Source organism: Melozone crissalis, unplaced genomic scaffold, assembly GCF_028551555.1.
Source record: "Melozone crissalis strain CALT ecotype California unplaced genomic scaffold, PUWL_Pcris_2 ptg000004l_1, whole genome shotgun sequence".
Classification (NCBI taxonomy): domain Eukaryota; kingdom Metazoa; phylum Chordata; class Aves; order Passeriformes; family Passerellidae; genus Melozone; species Melozone crissalis.
This window is the reverse complement of record NW_026535782.1, coordinates 5,939,852-5,955,119: the sequence shown is the minus strand read 5'-3', so window position 1 is coordinate 5,955,119 and position 15,268 is coordinate 5,939,852. Positions and strand designations below refer to the sequence as shown.

General features: G+C 37.1%; 1 protein-coding gene across 5 annotated transcripts in view; it reads left to right on the top strand.

The window, feature by feature from the left end:
• The window catches only part of ATXN7L1 (ataxin 7 like 1), a 110,794-nt gene that overhangs the window by 75,778 nt on the left and 19,748 nt on the right, over window positions 1–15,268 (top strand). For all 5 annotated transcript variants that reach the window (XM_054273235.1, XM_054273226.1, XM_054273206.1 and 2 more), the window contains 2 exons: window positions 2,049–2,271; window positions 10,311–10,594. In XM_054273235.1, the coding sequence (XP_054129210.1) occupies window positions 2,049–2,271; window positions 10,311–10,594 (507 nt within the window). The remainder of the gene's footprint in view (window positions 1–2,048; window positions 2,272–10,310; window positions 10,595–15,268) is intronic.

Genomic DNA, 15,268 nt, shown 5'->3' with positions numbered 1-15,268 from the left:
AAATTGATTAAATAGGTGCTGAGAAGATTGGTAAATCTTGAAACAATAACTATTATTTAATAAAATAAATAGCTTGTGAATGGAACTATGCATTTCAGAATCAGATGTGTGGCTTACACAGGTGTTACCACAAATATGAGGTGAAATGAATGTAAATCCACTGCATCCTGCAAAGGAGTTTTAAAGGCAGAGGCTGCACACTGAAGTGTGTGGTAGGGTGAGAACTGGCAAATGATAGGAGACATTTTGGGAGTAAGGATAGATTCTTTTGTATTTGAAAAAAATTTAAGACTGTTTTGCTCTTCAGTTGCCGGAGAATCTGGAGGAAATTCCAGCATTGGTAATTAAAGCTGTGAATGTGAAGATATGGAAATGCTTGATCTTAAATAAAAAATTACTTTATTCCGTCATTTGAGATCTAATAGAAACATTTTGGAATTTTTTAAGCATTTCTCTTTGTTCTTGAGGTATTTGCGTATTGCAAGTTAATCATGGATGAATCCTTCTGCTACTGGCAAGTTTTTACTTGTGAGGATGCCAGACAAATTGTCATGTTTTGATTCTCTGTGGGAAAATTTTTCTTAGGTGTCCTTGAAATATCAAACTAGCAAGTGCAGGGTTGATGATGCAAGTACAAAACCTTCCCATGTAGTACAGGTCACTGGTGCTTCCTTACCCTGCTCTTGGTTGACTGTGTGATGATGGTCAACTCAAAGAGTAGCACCCACTTGTATTCTTCAAGTTAAGTGCTGAAGGCTTTAGACAAGGAAAAATTGCAGCATGTTGAATGAGAAACTCCAGCTTGTCTGAGGTACTCAGCCTATGCTTACATTCTGCTCGCTGTATTTGTTTACTATGTTGGTTCTGGGGGTGCCTTTCTGATTTCTGATCCCTGCTGTGATCAGGCCCTTGGTGTTTGGGACCAGCACACTGCAGTCAGTGCCAAGGAGCCAGGCCCTGCTGACTGGAAAATTCCTCTTCCCCGAGCTCCTCTGTACCACCCACCGCTGCCTTTGGCTAGGGAGCACTGGGGCTGGGGAAGGGGTGTCTCACAAATGGGGCCAGCAGGACTGTTCAAGGTTTACTGCACCCCTCAAAAATCTTACAACTCCTGTCTCTTGTAGGATTTTGTAGCTGTGCTGGAGTTCACAACACACGCCTGTTGTTTGCTGCACACTGGTGCAGCCGGCTGGCAAAGCACTGGCACTTCTACCCTGGAGAAAGATATAGTTAGTAAAGAATGGCCAAAACAGTCTTTTTACTTAACAATAGGAGGGATAGGACATTTATATTTTAAAAAATACTAATAATGACCCAATCAAAACAATTTCACTGAAGCCTGTTTGTCTCGTGCGGGATCAGTCAGGCCTTGCTTTTTTGCAGTGCTTGAGAGGCCTCTGGTGAGCGTGAGCAGTGCTGACCTCCAGATGCCACATTTGTTACTGAGACATAAATTTCCTGGGTTTTTTGCACATGCCATTTTCTCTGTGTGGAAAAAGCCCCAGATTTTTACCCTGAATGGTGCTTGGAGATAACCAAGCGAACCAGGCAGAGCCTGCCTCTCTGGCAGGGCTGGGAGCTACGTTCCAGTCTTCCTGTTGTTTTCCTACAATTTCTCATTAAAATTGAAACAAGATAGTCATAAAGTAAACTGCCCAATAACCAGGTCAGATGAATTCATCATAAACCATTTTAGGAGCAATCACATATCTGTCACAGAGCATTTTACTGAGTTGTGTTAGCTGTTACATACTCTCCTTTCTACTTGGCATCCCAAAGACTTGGGACACCAAATACAAATTTTCTGATAGATTATTGCCATTTATTTTACTATTTTTTACTTTTTTTTTTTCAGAGCGTTTTATGAAGCTGACTTTTGTCTAATTATCATTTGATTTGATTACATTCACAACAGTAATGAACTGGTGTTCTTTGGAGTGATGAAAATCATTGTACCTGGCATAGAAAGAACAATTTCCTCTTTCCCAACTTGTATTTTTAATTTTAGCCTATGACATATTGTAAAATTCATTCCTTTTCTGTTACAGAACGAAGACACAGTTCAATGTGTAAACCTTCCCCTTCTCCAGCTTCTCCAGCCTGTAATTCCAGGACATCCCTAGTACAGATGAAACCGAAATCCTGTATCAGCGGCCATAACCCTGTCAGCAGCAACTCAAAGCCATTCAAAACGCCCAAAGACAATCTACTTACCTCCAGTAGCAAACAGCACACAGTCTTTCCTTCAAAAGTGTCACGGGATAAACCATGGTAAGTACCAAAATAATAGTTACCAAGATGTTGGTGTTCAGAATATCTCTCTCTATATATGTATCACAATAAAAAAAAAATCCGAATTCTCATTTTACCTAAGTTTACAGTTTAAGCTTCTATATTTCTAAGGGAAGAAACTGGGATATTTTTTAATGAAGAAAAAGAAATTATATATAGGAAGTGCAAGAAGGACTGAATTACTTTTTCAATGTTCCATCAGATGTGTTTTTCTAAGATGCATATAGCAAGTGAGGTTTTGACCCAGTTTGCTATCTATAAGGTTCATCTTCCATTACACTATCAGCCCTTAGAACTGATGCTTTTAAACAGTTTAACAGGATAATTTTTGCAGAGTTCTTAATATTGGCTTAACTGATGTTCATGAAAACTTAGTGGTTATAGTCAATTATCTTCAATAGCAGCTGCTTTTGGAGTTCATTCTGTGTTTTGATAATGTTTGATGCCTTATAAGATGACAAGAAGATTCTGGCTACAAAAATCGCTATTTTGGGGGTGTCTTACATCATGTACTGTGATATATGTACACATACAGGCTTTGAGAGTGCTGTGCCCATCCTCCCGTGACTGTGACGATAGCAGCAGAGTTGCAAAAATATAAATGACAGCAGAACTGGGTCACTATTTTATCCCTTAGGAAACTGTTTTGTCTTCATTATCTGCAGGAAAGATGCTTTGTGATTAGGCCATTAGGTTGGTGACTTGAGATCTGGGTTGAGTTCCTGGTTCTGTTATACCTTGGTCTCTTCAGCTTCAGTTCTCTGTCTGTAAATTTGAGATAGTGAGACTTCCTTTTTCTTAAGATTTATCTACTTACTTTAGAGATCCTTCCCTTTTATATGTATTACCTAGCATAAGAGGGTCATGATTTTAGGTAGGGTTTCTGGACATAACTTCCTTAAAACAGTAAATCAGTTAATGCAAGGCATTCACTCATGAGACAAAGAATAAGCTCAGATTATGTTAAAGGCATAGCTCATGTTTCTGCCTGAAACATGCACAAATTGGCATGATTTCAAAGACAGCCTAGCTGTACAATTTACCTTGCCCTGGAAAAAATTTATTCTTTCTATAAATCTGGACCTACCGTCTTTTCAAGCATAATGAGTATTGTGAGCAATTATGGTATGAAATTCTGAAAATAGGAAATCTGATTGTTAGACTTTACATTCACACATTAACTAGACTAGCAGAATAGCCTGTCTCAGTTGTGTGTAAGTACCTCATTAACTACTTGAAACCAAATATTATTGACTGAATGGTGACTTTTTCTTCTGAATGTTGGAGGGGAATTTTATACAAGAGGGGGATTCTTTTATAAGTCTAATTAAAAGAAATTCAGAAAGGATTTCAGAGTATTAACACTATTGACTGTAAACCTATTTTTCATCATGTTACAGACAGCAACTTACATATCCACATTTCAGCAGACTCACTGAATCTATAAACAATATCTTCCGTTCTGGCAACAGATGTCGTTCTGGCAGTCAGTAAAAGCTGGAAGGGAACAAAATAACTGAGCATTTCCACAAATCCCTTTTCCCTTTTTTGGTAACATCCTAAATATTTACTGATGATTATTGACAAGGTAGATTTAACCATTCAGAAGTGTTGTACTGCTCTGTTGATTGTTTGGCAATGAATATGACAGTAGTTGTACCAAGAATTACATCATTCTTGCAGCCGTGCTGGGAGATCATACTGCAGTTTTGTTTTGTTTTGGGGAAAAATGAGGCATATAGTAGTTAAAGATACTGTAATTACCACATAGCAAATCACAAACAGTTTGAAGTGAAGATCAATAAAATTCTCTTGCAAAATACAGTATTAAGTGCCTTAGATTACATGACTTGTTAAAGAATAAAATCTGTCTGCTAATCATCACAGGTTATAGAGAGCTGACAGCTGAGAGCTGACAAGTGTTTGCTCCTATTCCATTAGAGGATTATAATATTTATTTAGAATACTAGAAAATATTCAGCAGATCTGATTTAAGGTGAAATTATTAATAAAATTTATTCTTTTTTAAGATTCTGTTTTCCATTCAGCTGCTGCACAAGCCATAGAATTTCTTGTCTTAGCTTTTAGAAAGAAATACTCAATTGACACAGAAACATTTGTCTCAAAAATGCAAATAGGATTCATGGTGCATCCAAGTGTGTTGTGGTTTGTCATCCTCAGAAGCTTCCAGGTCTTCAATACTTTTGCCTGTTACATTGTAATCTCATACCGAGCTTTTCTTTGACCCAAGTTCTTCCAGACAGTTGTCAAATCAGCTTATTTCAGGAATTATATCACTTTAGTGATTGCTTTTCAGACCTGGAACAACCTTTGTTGGGCATGCCAGATTGTTTTGTACAGCATCTCCTTTAAATTTTAGTTGTTACAGCTAGAGTTTTACCTCTGCAACAGCATAGCCCAGTAGATCTGTTGCTGTGCCTGCCTTCATGTAGATCCAACTTGTGTTGTTGTATTTGTAATAGTTTTGGTTGAGGCATCATCTTAGCCATTGACCAAGTAGCTCTTTCTCTTGTTCATGTCCTGTGTTGTTCTAAGATGTGCTCCAGAGGTCCTGGTTGCTTCATGGCTAACACTTTAAAAATCATGATTGGAATGATCAGATAAAAGAGATCTGGAGCTGTTTAATTTTTTAGCTGCTGTTTTAATACCTCCCTTCTTGTAGTTGGAATATAAAGTATTATTGTGAATACATCATCCAGAAATATCTGTCAGTTCTGATTTTTTCCCCCTGTATCTCTCTGTATGGTTGCTATTAATACAGCAGTGCTTAGAGATGGAGCAGAGCTGGAGCACCACTGCACTGTGCACAAGATAAATGCAAGCCATCATTTTCTGCAGCTTGCAGTCAAGGTGGTAAGAGGTATAGCAGAAGGGTAGAAACTGGGGAGAAAAGGGCAAAGAATTGGTGGAAATAACAATAGTAAGGAACAAGTGATCATAATTAGTAAGCATAGCTCAGATGCTTACCCTTTATAAAAGGCATTCCTGCAGTCGGGAGCTCTTTTCCTCAGTGCTGACCTGCCCAAAGGAGGGGAGCTCTTTTCCTCATTGCTGACCGTCCCAAAGGATGCTGCTTCACTTGCTGTGCCCCAGCACAGCTTCTGGGTGCTGCCATGGTGGATTTAGGTGTTGTGATACTACAGGCATTCATTTCCACCTATCTGTGATCCTAAGGCAGCATGAAATTGGGGTAAAGTGTTGAAGTAAGCTAGTGCTGAGAAACCAGCTGAGGCAGATCTCCTTGGCCTCCCTCCACAAAGTTTAGCCTGCCAGAAGTTCTGAGAATGAAAAAAATATGAGATGGCAATGATGTGATTTTCATCAACACAGAGAAAACCGACTCTTTCTGTAAACAGAAAAAGGATCCCAAAGGTATACCTCTGGGCAATCCTTTAAAATTTATAATGTCACTTTTCAAAGTATTTTTTAATAATCTCTTGGCCTTTAGTTCTATAAGGAGATATCATTTTTCATACTGAGGCTGAGAAAGTGAGGATAGTTGTTATTTAAGGATATTCCTATTGCAGCATGGAAGCAAAACTCAGCAGGGTTAACTTGGACCATATAGTCTAACATTAAATCACAAACATTTTGTACATTTTAGAGGCAATTCCAGTAATGTAGAATAGAGCAATGTTTTGTGTTTTTAAATGTTTGTGAATTTCTTTTCTCACATATTTGAAGAGTTTGATGAGTGGCTGAGCTTTTAGAATTAATATCATTACAAATGACCAAAACATAAACCCAGCAAAATTACATAATGGGAAGGAGAAATAATTTTTAAAAGCCAAGAGAAAGGAAAACAGAAGTAAGAGGAACTACAGGTATGAAAAGTATTGTGACATACTACATTTATTTTTCTTGCATGCTGGAAGGGACCTACAATGCTCATCTAGTCCAACTGCCCAACAAAGCACAAGAAAACAGAAGGAAATGTTACCTTATTTGAAAAGTGAATGAGCTTCTAAAGCCTGTCATGACCATGCACTTTTTGTAGTCCTCATTTTTGAGCCTTTACTTGTTCCTTTCCAATTCATCAAGACTGGTATTGTCCCACTGGTCAGCAACACTAGAAGCCATAATCCAATATCAGTATAGCCAGGGACACGTGAAAACTATTTCTTACTTGCCATATCTCATTGTTGACATAAGCACAACAGTAAAATAAAACCTCATATCCCTTATTCATTGTGGCCACTGAATATTTGTGTCACTGTTTTCCAGTGTGTTATTTCCCTGTATTTCACTGCAGACTGAGCAGCTTGTTATTTCATGTGTAACTTTACATTCATTGGTATTAAAATGTGTCTTTGAGTTAATGAACTTTACCAGACACTCCATACTACTTTTTATAACTTTGTCTCTTCATTATTCAGTTCCTATCAATCCTGATTCCATCAGCACATGTTATCACCAGCAATCTTATCTTTATTTCTCAAATTCACTGAAGTTTTTGGTCATGTCAGACTTGGTAATGATGGCTAAAAATGCCCCTAGCAAAACACCCCTAATGAATCATAAATCTTGTAAAAACTAGATTTCAATTTCATATTGTTTAACATTTGCTTTTAAATAATTCTTATTTGTGTTTTATAATGCCTTTCAAAAACTGGAACATTTTCATAGTTATCTTTGTCAGCTTAACTGGTAACTTCATCAAAAACTGAAACCATATTTGTTTGCCAGAATCTGATCCTCAGCAAAATCATGTCAACTTATTATCAGTTTATTTTTATTAGCTTTTCTAATATTTCTTCCAAGACACTTTGGTTTGAGTTTTCAGCATGGATGAAAGAGCAGCACTCAGCTAGCTTCTCTAAGATTCCAAGATTCAATTAAGAATTAATATGCTAAGACCCAATATTGCTGAAACTCTTTTGGAACCCATTGTCACATTATGCAGATTCCCTTATGTAAAAAGAAAAAAATCAATCATTATTTTTCAGCTGGCACTTTGCACTTACTGAAGGAATCAAAAAGCATTTTTATCTGACTGGAGAGAGTTATCCTATTTCCTTCTTAGTGCAGAAGAAATAATGAATGTTTCTGATGTGTTTGCTTTGGTAGTAGCTTTTATTGCCTATTAGGTAGATAGGTAGATACTGCTATTCTTATTAGAGTTTCTTTTGTCAAAAAAAGTCTTTACTGAATAAATTTTTTTCCTCACTTTTTATATTTGTTCCATGTTGCGTTTCTAATTGTCCCCTTCAACAGCTGTCTTTTAAAAAAATCGAAACAATCTTATTGTTAGAAAACTCCTTTCAAAACACAGTAAATAAAACTAAAAACCTGGTCTTTTTTCTAAAAAACTTTGAAATAAACCCTCAATTTTTTACTCAAAAAACTCTATTTGGGAAAAGAATTATTTTTAACTACCAAATATAAATATGAACATTTGTGATTTATTTACTTTTTAAGACCTTAATAGTTTACTCCAGTCACTGGTCCTGTGGACCTTCCAATTTCCCATTTGGTAATAAATTACTCTTTGTATGTTATGCTAAGACTAAACTAGAGGTTTTCACTGTTCAATGCAGTAAAAGAGAGAGACAAATTATAATCTGTAGCTTCTGAAATCATAACTAATTTACTATAGAGTACCAGAAATCCTATAGAATGTGTGTACCCACAGGTAGTGGAGTGATGCCTAAAGAGGCTAGACAGAGTTAAAGGAATAAAGTAGGTATTTGTTGAAGGGCCTTCAGAGGATACACCCTGGGCAGCACAAAAGCTCAGCCAAGGCTACACCCAAAATGGGCAACAGTCATGAGTTTTCACACTTCTAGAAGTTTTGGTCCATTTACATATTGAGCTCAATTGTCCAATTACAGCTTCAGGTTATGCACTCCCATCCTCCCAGACTGCTCTCCTCAATTTGCTGGTTTTTGTGCTTTTTGGGCCTGAAGCTGCAATGGTGTGCTTGGTTCTCAGGCTAGAAAAGGATTGTTTTGTCTAATTAAACTGTGAAGAGAACTTGCTATTGCTTATTATGAAGTTCAGAGTCACGCACTAAGGCAGTACAGAATCTAAAAAATATGAAAGCTAAAACTAAGGCATCAGGAGTATTTTTATTTTTTCTTCTACACTACAATGCATAATGAAGGCTGACTTGTTGATCTGTAACAAAATGAAGCAAAAATATTCCCTCCCATGGGCATTTTTCATTATCACAGTGATCCAGCCATATGTGCCCTAGGATCTGAGATTCTGAACACCGCAAAACAAAGAAACTCTGTCCGTTTTCATTAACAATATTTCACCACTAAACCGGATCATACACTTGATTTTTTTCACTGAATTTCAGTATATTGAATTAAGATAGTTCTTAGAAACTGGGCATGAAGATTTGCTCATATGTTTTTATATAGTTTATGTATAGTAAAACTACTTAATGTAAAATTCTCCTATTTTCAGATAATGTAATTACCATCTGTTTAAGGACAAAAACAAAATAATTCCTTTGCTGAGGTGTTAAAATTTTTGCCTGCCATTTAATAAATTCAGAGCAGTTTAAAAAAGGAGAGAATCAAACCCTCCCTTTCAATAGCTACATGTTTGCATTCATTTCTGATTTTGTGAATAAGGTACATTTTTTGCTTAATTACTGGCCAGTGCTCTACACATTACTGTAGTTGCATCTGTATTCTGACTAACTGCTACATTTATAGTACCACAGGACACAGGAGTTTTATATAATTTAATTTCAGCTCCAGAAGATGTCTTGGTGTCTAAATCTTCCTCACAGTTGTGCATACTTATTGTTTATATCAATGCTGGTACATTTTCCTATGTTAAAATACTCTTAGAATAAGGTTTATCATGTTCAGCAGCTACAGAGAAGCAGAGGTTTGTAGAAGCCCAGGAAAGTCAAGAGTTGAGTAATCTTGAACCCTGCATTGATGTTTCCAAAGTGTGTCCCATGGAGAATGCCATCTCAAGGTCATCTTTTTCTGATTGTGAAAACTGCACAGCTGTAAACATTCCTTCTGTAGAAAGGTGCAGCAAAGGTGCCATTTTTCAGACACAGGAGACTGAAATTGTGTGAGCTGTGAATGGGGGGATTTCCCTAACCATACATGCATTATGTTATATTTTTTATTTGGGTTTGTTTCAGTAGGGAGGGGTATATAACATATATTAACTGGTGGTCACAAGATATCCAGTTTTGGAGTTGTTGAGCAGATAATATCACTGGATATTTCCTCGTGGAGATAGAAATGTTAAAATACTGTTGCAGCTGAAAATAATTTGTCTCAATCTGTTTTGCTGGCAAATTGAGAAGGTAGCATTTATTGGTGTCACAAATATGCAAGGGTGGTAGTTAAGTTAGAGTAAGTTAGTTACTGCAAACTTTACTCTGAAAAAGGCCAACTAAGTTAATAACTATATTGAGAATTTTTATTTTTAAGTCCCTAAGATTTTATTAAAATACATTGTAGTATTGCTCAAGTCATCAAGGATTTTAATACTTTTAAAGGGACAGCTGTTAATATTTCTGTGCTTAAAATCTCTTTTCTCCTTGTTTCCAGAACTTGTATGTCATTTAGACACATCTGAGCAAATGAATTATTTTTGTGTTTGTTTAAAAATATTAATATTATTAGCAAACTGCTTCATTATCATGGTGAGTTTAGTACAGCATACACATATCTGGTATGTGCTTATGTTAAAGGCATGAGACTGTATTTGTAAGGAGTATGTTCTGCTTGGTACCAAATACTGATTTTGCTTGTGAATACTAGGGGATTGGATCTTAAAAAAAATACAGAGGTTCATTTTCATAATTCTCTTCATTGCTGGGCTTTACAGATTCCTGGCTTTGTAAATGCTTGATTGAACAAAAATAGTCAATACTGGTACCAAGTATTTCATTTTAGTCTGGTCTTAAGATGCTGTGTCACTTGCATTGAAATTTTTGTATCTGTGGAAAGGGATTAAGTAACTGTAAATCTTTGGTGCAGAAAATACCACATGAATATTTTCCTTTGATCTTGCAGTGTTCCTGTTCCAGTAGTCAGTCTAGAGAAAATTCCTAACCTAGTGAAGGCAGATGGTGCCAATGTTAAAATGAATTCTGCAACCACTACCACCATCACTTCCTCCTCAACTTCTTCATCCACCATACCTGCTCCAACTTTGGTTAAATCTGGTTTGACATCCAAGTCAGTGCCACCATCACCAGAAAAGATTCTGAACGGCAAAGGAATTGTAGCTCCATCAATAGACAAGAAACACCAAAATGGCACTAAAAGCAGTAACAAGCCTTACAAAAGACTTTCAGGTACGTGATGCTGTCATTCACCTTTTGTGGCAGTCTGTTTTTCTTTGTTCATGCTTCTATAGCTCATAATGCAGCTAATAAAATGCTGGGTTTGGTTTGATTTTTTTGCTCTAAGATGCTGGGTTGCATGTATTAAAATGAAGGGTTTCACACTCTTAGCATGTGTAAAGTATTTTTAAAGTACACATTCTGTTTAGCTTGAAATTACTGGTCAACAGGCCAAATAAATTTTTAAGGAAGTAAATTCATTAAAACAGAAAGGCAGAAAACTTCTTTAAGCCATTATGGGATTTGAGTCTGTTTACAACAAAGGGAAATGTGCCTTGGTTGGGTGACTTTAGTCATGATCAAGTTGAACAGGTTTAGGACATTGGTTTATCCTCCAAGTCATGATTTGTTTAAAAACTCTTTTTTTTAGTTTTAGATATGAGGAAATTCTTAAGGAGATATGGGAAATGCTGGGGAAGTGTTAAAAGCCATCATTTCCTTTCAGCCCCCTCCCTCTGCAATTCCCATAAGAGTGGCAATGTTTCTAGCATGAGGATCTTTATCTTACCCAGGAAAACAGGACAGTGGAGTTGAGAAAATGACATTAAATGGGAAATGCCCTGGATGGCCTTAGGCAGGGTTAGTTTTGAGGATGTGGGTCGCTGTTGAAACCTGCCACCAAAGCACAGAACACCACACTGTGAGAGGGCAGAGGCTCTGTTAGAAAGGTTGTTGTCCACTGGGAGGAAGAATTATTTTTGGTGGAGTTCCCTAGAGGTGACCCATGTCAGCTGCTGGGCAGCAAGGAGAGAATTTAGCCCTGAAAGCAGAAAACAGATTTTTGCTGTGAATGAAGGGAAACAAAGTGTTTTGAGGGTTTTTATTTTATGTTTTTTTAAAGCAAAAGTAACTGACTCAAATTTACAGCTGAAGAAGCTGTGCAGGGTCTATTCATCAGCTGGCAGTACTTTGTGACTCGGGCAGGAACTTCTTGTGTGTACTGAAAGGCTAATTTTGCTAATGGCAGCATGATCCGCATTAGATCGTCACTTTGGCACCAAGTTAGTTCACGTGATTTCTAAATGTGCACTAGTTATGAACCAATATAAGTTGTACAAGATAAATGCTTTCATTTCCAGTTAATGAGTGTGTCCTAATTTTTGCCTGAATATCAGGTTTATTTTGTTCATTTTCTCAGATTTGGCAGTTAGCCTATGGTGCTGCTACCTTGGCTGGATTTCAGACCAGTGTGAGGTGTTAGCTAGGGCTGTGTGGGGCATGGAACAATGCCATTGCCTGAAAGGATTCAGTACACTGATTGCTTTCTTAACTAGTTGAAGGTGGCATATAAGAAAACACAACCATTGTTCATATATAGCTTTTCACAACATGAAAAAATGTTACAGGAGGGTAGCTTAAGATATAAGCTTTAACCCTTATATTTCACTTTTTGAGATCCAGTATATTATTGTAATAAAAACTCTCTATATTTTACAGTTAATTTAGAATATTGCTTCCTTTTGACCTATTATTTCCCATAATGGCTTAGATGCTGAATTTAACTAATTAAGTTAATCAATTCAAAATTCCTTCTTGAGCAATTTAAACTGTTAGTGGTTTTCCTCATGTTGTCACTTACCACTGCAGGACTGCGGGTGATATTTGTACATTTTTGTGCAAGCGCTTGCAGAAATGTGTTCATAAAGGAGAATCAGTTCTGTAGGGCCTTCCTGCAGCTTGCTGGCTTTACTGTGTAGGTGGCTCTGGCACTGTTCTTTCTCTCAGCTCTGACTTGCAGTGTCTTCTAGGCTAGGGAACACGGTGGAAATTTCTGCACAGGACTGATTGAGCACCTGGATAAGCATGTGTTTACTTCTATATGTTTAACAAATACTCAGAACTGAGACTTTTTTTTACAGCTTCTCTGTCATGATCAGATTTGTGATCTGTTCAGTCTTACTCCTACTGCCTTGAGTATTGATGCAGCAATGCAATAATTTAGGGATTATTCAAATTGTAGAAGTCCTGAGAGCCCTGGAGATGAATTGCCTGTAGATTGTGTGTCACTATGATGTATTTCTCTCCATTATTATACAGGACTGTGCAAAGGCTGATAAAAAGATCTTGGAAGGTCAATGAGATGATTATTTAAGTTATCCCATAATTTCATTCATTTCATGAAAAGGATGAAACTGCAGCCAAGGGATTTAGGTTTCCCTCAGTCTGCTGCCCTTGAGCTGTACAGACGTTAATTTTTGAAGCTGCCTAATAAGTTTGGCCAGTTTGCATCTGTTTCCTTCCCTTTTTAGCAACCTCTGCTCTCTCTCACACCATTTTCCTGACTGTGATAGAAGTTGATTTTTTTCTTTGCTGAGAGCTGGTGGTTGTTTGTGTGATGAATGAACCTGCCCTCTTTTCAGGAGCACTGTCCTTGTTGAGAGAGAGGGAACAGCTTGTGGAACCACAAAAGACAGTCTGTAGCTGCCCAGCATAAGTGGATCAGTGTTTCCTAGTAGCAACTGCAAAAAAATTTTTTTTTTCCTAAATCTTCCTTAGTTCTTGTTCTCTTTGGGGTGATGTTAAAGAATGCAGATGCCCAGTGTACGCCAAGAAAAACTGTTCTGTTGCAAACAGAAGTTTCTGACAGTTCAGTCTTGCCCCTTGCTCTTCTCTTGGTGAGGTTATAACAAATGTTCTTCACTTTGTCCACTGAACGCGAAGAAGTGGAATCCATTCCAGAAAAGCAGCTTTCTCAAGCTGTGCCTTTGCACAGGGCTCTGGGCCTTGCCACACTCCACATTTCCTAACAGAAACAGTGGGCAGAAGCTGCATTTTGTTACTGATAAGAAGGTGGTAAGTTTCATGTAGTGTTTTGCCCAAACCAGGCATGGCTGTAGCTGGCAATTAGATGCTCATGGATTCTCCAGAGCAGCCATAAATGCTTCAGCCAGGAGAAGTGGTTTCCTGTTTGTTCAGTATTTTCTGTTTCTTAGGGAAACAATATTATTTTATTGTTCAGTCAATGGCAGAGACTTCCGCTCTTTCCTCTTACAACTCCTTATGTTGATTTTTGTCTGTATATGTTTTCCTAATAACTGACTTTGCTATAATCAGTCCTACAAGTCTTAGTCAGTTGGGCCACTTACTGACAAGTACCAATCTGGACCACTTTTGATTTTTTAAGTGTTTCCCTGTTGGTCCAAAACAGTCCTTGCTTGGTAACTTTCAGAAGACATTCCATAGCCTTATCATTGTCTTCAGGACTTTTCATTTGAAGGCATATTTATTAGTCCATTTTGTCTCCTTAGTTTGTGTTTTTCAATTTGCATTGAAGGTTTTAGGTGGGTCATTCAGGAAACTGTAATAGGAACATCTTACACTCAAGCCCCAGGAGCAACTAGCTCCTTTAGTTCACGAACGTGTGTTTTCTTCTATTAAGTACAAAAAAATAGTTATTATATTGAGTCACACACTGCTATTTTTGTGTTTATGTTGTGTTGTGAATGCCAAAGGAACTACAACTGCCTATAACATATTTCAGTTCCTTTCTAGATTTCACAAATAAATAACTATGCCAGCTGTCTTTTCCAAGCTTCCTTTTTTGTATGGCTCTACTAATAGGTTAATAATATAACCATTGAATGTTTGCATAAGCATTTTTAAGTCTAGATAGCAGAATACATAAAACTGCTAGAAATTGTGCTATCTGGAGGCTAGTTGCTGTCCAACATAAGCTACTTCTCCTTACTTTTCTTATTCCAGCTGTTCTCCTTGCTGTAGTGCTGTCATAGCATTGTAACACAGCTGTGAATCACTGTTTTCCTCTTAGCTCCCATTTGTTTGTTTAAAAGAATTTTTAAATCCTCTGATTAAATGTTGTATTTGAGTACAGGATGTTTATTGTATCTGAATGTAACACCACTGTAAAGTTAAAACAGGATTTGGCAAATAGTTTGTATTCCCCTACCAAACAAAAGGAAACCTATCTGCCAATTACACCGTGATTTGTCAAGGTCTGTAAAGGTAATGGTAAAGGATTTTGATGGCATAAACTAAAAAGTGTGTGTCCATAGTTTTGTTACAATTTTTAATGCAAACCCTAAAATTATATTCACATAACCTAAGGGAAGTGATGCTATCTGTGGTATAGAAATAGTAAATTATTAATGAAATTAAATCTACAGATACAGCATATTAAATATTAATGCCCTTTTAATGTTAATCATGAGTAGAACTCATGTAAATGCCTTTTCTCATAATCTCTGCAAACTTTAAATTCTGTCTCTCCCTTCACATGGGGAAGTAAAAACTAACATACATGTGATTTTTATAAAGATTTAGGGGACAGATTTAGATAAATTTTATTTTTAAAATGCCACCAGTAATCAACTATGGGTTGTTTTCTAGAGTTTCTAAGTATGTCAGAGAAATGTTGTTTAAAGCACTTGTGGTACCATTTGTGTCTTAGCCCAGCTCTGGAGCCAGAGCTGCAAATGCTGTATTTTATAGCCTCAGAGGCAGGCGGAGTCAGAGAGGGAACTGAAGTCACAGGGAATTGGCTTGGTCCTTTGTTTGGGCCACTCCACTGTAAGCAGACTAATTTCCATTAAGTCTTTGGCTGAAATCCTGCTCTAAATGGTTTTAAACATGCAAGGGCAAAAAAATACACAACTCTATGAGTGATGC